General features: G+C 43.7%; 1 protein-coding gene across 2 annotated transcripts; it reads right to left on the bottom strand.

Moving 5' to 3' along the window:
* Positions 1-352: 352 nt before the first annotated feature.
* Positions 353-2,878, bottom strand: LOC118507544 (muscle-specific homeobox protein tinman). Of its 2 annotated transcripts, none has more exons than XM_036046125.1 (3): positions 2,338-2,878; positions 1,153-1,763; positions 353-1,085 (listed from the first exon to the last, which is right to left on the bottom strand). In XM_036046125.1, exons 1-3 carry the CDS (start codon positions 2,490-2,492, stop codon positions 481-483), a joined length of 1,371 nt encoding a protein of 456 aa, XP_035902018.1. In that variant the 5' UTR covers positions 2,493-2,878; the 3' UTR covers positions 353-480. The 2 variants fall into 2 exon arrangements, with proteins under 2 accessions (XP_035902018.1, XP_035902017.1); XM_036046124.1 differs by having other exon boundaries at positions 353-1,088; positions 2,338-2,877.
* Between the last annotated feature and the right edge of the window lie 419 nt (positions 2,879-3,297).

Raw genomic sequence — 3,297 nt, forward strand, 5'->3', positions numbered from 1 at the left:
AGTCGCTGTCAATCGAAAGAGATGAAGCGTAGCGTGCCCGTGTGGAGTGCGGAGGATGGAGGACCCATTTTAGCCATTCATTCTCGACAACATACTGACTGTGACGAGGCGTCTACTGGTTTATTAGGTTTCGCTTTCATTTTCGGGGCATTCACTATCGTATTACGGTTGACCTAAAGCTATCACTCTGCCGCAGAGGAGAGGACTCATGTGGATGGATACCAGCTAAACCAGATGTACATTTGCGTACGAGCGTTCACGATGTTATGATGGATGTGTTAGACTCACGTCGTTGTCAACATGGCTGACATGAACATGGATCTTTTTTTATTGGCGACAATAAAACACTAAATTCATTGGCATTGACTCAATTTCATCGTTTTATTGTCTACGTTTGGTCTAAAGATTGGGCTCGCTATAAAGAATGTTGAAAATAATGAAATAATATTTACAGCTGATTGACCTATTTAATCTAACGTACTACCAGTAGGACACTTTTTGATCGTAGTATGGGTTTGGTGGTGGCGGAGGAGGCGGAGGGGACGAGTACTGTTCTGAGTACTGAATGCCATAGGCCGGATATGGAGGAGGTGGAGCTGTAGATGACGATCCCCCACCTATCGAGGAGCCCATGTTTGATCCCATCGCAGCAGCTGATCCCGTACTACTACTACTTGCCGATCCATGGAATCCTGGACCATAGTTGCCTGACCCAGGTGCAACTGTAATCCCAAGAGATAGCTCATCGTAATCTTTGCTACTAGACCCCGAATCTGAAGGACACCGAGGACCACCACCAGCCGAAGTTGTATCGCATTTAGTCGCTGTGGCACTTTCGATCTGGACGCGTTTCGATTTGTAGCGACGGTTTTGAAACCATATCTTAACCTGGGTTGGTGTGAGCTTCAGGATGCTAGCTAGCGTCTCTCGTTCCGGTGCCGACAGGTAGCGCTGCTGACGAAACCGACGCTCGAGCTCCAACACCTGTCCCTGGGAGAACAGAATGCGAGGCTTTCGTTTGGCCCGTAGCTTTCCGTTCTTGCGCAACTCGCAGCGAGACGATGTGACGAGCTGGGTGCTACATTCTTCTGGAAGAAAAACCAACCCACCTTGTGAGCGCATGCACATGTGCTTTATACAAGAAATACATACTTTGCATGATATCCTCTTCAGTGTTGGCGTTGTTGTTCAGCTGACACAGGCTGTCCAGCTCCTGCACGTGTTCCGAGGTGACGCACGTGGAAACGCTCGAAAAGGACTCATCTTTTACTTTCATTCCGTCGTGTGGACTTCTCGTACCGGACGTAATGTCCAATGGTGTGCTAGTGTCCAGCAGGGTGGAACGTACGTCCTGGAGCATAAAATTGGAGCACTGATGGTCGTGTTCGGCGCCCATTACTGGTGGCTTTTCCGGATTACCATAGACTGCCAGCTCTAGCTCAGACCCCACCGAGCTCGCTACGGAACTGAGTGCTGGGCTGGAGGTTGCGTTAGCCGAGCCATTGATGGCCGCACTAATCGTAGTGTTATGATGGTAGCCGTACGGTTGAGTGTGTGAATAATGGGGAGGTGGTAGATGAGTTGGCAGGACTGCGGAGGGAACGGAGGGAGAGCTAAAATCGTACGTAGAGGGTCCATAGTTGAGGTCATGGTGGTGGTGAGCTTGCGTGAGGTATCCGTGAGAAATCATTCCGTACGGATCCGGTGGATGATAGGAAGTGTCGTAGCCGGAGTAGGCAGAGTATGAAAAGTGATTAGGGGCACTGTAATCAGAGAATCGATTAACGGGATAAGGTTATCCTTGGGCAAATGCTTTAGTATTGAATTGAAAGGTCATCCATTAATTTTAATATAATTTTTTTATCCTAGCCGTCATACGTCTAGACGTCATACTTTAAATAAATAAATACATAAATAATATTTTAATTTATGTTTGCATTTCGTCCTTTCCGTATTTATACCGTTTTAACAAATATCATTCGGAAAAACAAAACTGTTCTTTTCAGAATAATATGTTGTGTAGTCATTTGATTCAGTATAATTAAAATGTTGTTCTTAAAGTCTGATTTTCTCCTTTACCGTTAAATAAGTTTCAGCAGATTGAGCAATCATAAAATTGTAATTTAAAACATAAATCCAACTTCTTTTGATCTATGCAACAATATGTAAGTTTTGTTATACAAATTGAATTGACTTCTTTGCTACGGGTAAAATCAAGTTACAGTCTACTACTTGACTACAGTCAACTAGTCTACTTTAAACCTTTTGCTAGTTCAATGCCAAATAATAAGTGACAAATTTATATTAACAAAAGAATTTAATCTACTTCTTAAATACCTTTCCATCTGACAGTTGAGATATCCATCCATGACTCCTGCACCGGATTCGACCATGTTCAGTATGTCCTTCACCGAAAACGGTGTATTATTGTTCGTTTCACTGCCACTAGATACGTCTGCGTGTGTTAGATCACAATATCCTTGCTGGAGCATTTTCTTTCACACACAAAGAAATAATTGGTTTTGGTTATCCTTCTCAGAACAATGATTTAACCACCACACATTAGCTATGGTTCGTAGGTTCACTAGCTTCTTGTGATCGCAATAGAATTTCCACTAGTTTCAGATTTAAAGAGTTTTTTACAAACACACTAAACTTGTTCATAAAACATTAACATCCTTATAAGTTTAGCCACTACCTGCACACAAGATAAGGATCTTTCGTCACTAACTCAACATAAACTGAGGCACAACCATTTTAACATCCGCAAAAATAATCCCACTACAGTCACTGCTGTACAAACCGATTGCATTAATGTTAGATCAAACGTCCTTTCGCCATAACCACATGTGACCGACTGTTCCGACTCGTCCGGCTGACAAACCGAGTCGGACGCACATTCCACTGCTCAGTTTCTTCAATTTTCCGCCCGTACCAAACCCATATGTACGCTGAAACGAGACGGCACCCAGTACTTGACATGCTGAGCGGAAAACTAAACATTTGCCAGAAGCTGGCTTTACATGCTGTGGGTTTTCAATACTGCCGTCTCTTTTTCGGGATGATTTCCATTTCGGCTCCATTGATTTACGTGGTTTTCTCCCGGCTGTGAGCTTGCACTAATTTTCCAAGCAAATTGATCGTTGCCTACAATCAAACACACTACGCAAGCACGATTGGTGTCTGTGCTCGGGGTACGCACACACATTCGTTGGATTTTTTTCCTGCAGAGAGAATCACTGATTGGTACACGAGCATTTACTGGAAATTAATGGTCTGTGTGTGTGTGTCTTCTGA

This window comes from Anopheles stephensi, chromosome 2 (assembly GCF_013141755.1).
Source record: "Anopheles stephensi strain Indian chromosome 2, UCI_ANSTEP_V1.0, whole genome shotgun sequence".
In the NCBI taxonomy this organism is placed as follows: domain Eukaryota; kingdom Metazoa; phylum Arthropoda; class Insecta; order Diptera; family Culicidae; genus Anopheles; species Anopheles stephensi.

Coding starts and splice junctions, on each gene's coding strand:
- LOC118507544 (XM_036046124.1), bottom strand. CDS start 2,492: ATGCTCCAGCAAGGATATTGTGATCTAACACACGCAGACGTATCTAGT. Junction 1,764..2,337: donor CTCAACTGTCAGATGGAAAG/GTATTTAAGAAG, acceptor CTCTGATTACAG/TGCCCCTAATCACTTTTCAT. Junction 1,089..1,152: donor TGAAGAGGATATCATGCAAA/GTATGTATTTCT, acceptor TTTTTCTTCCAG/AAGAATGTAGCACCCAGCTC.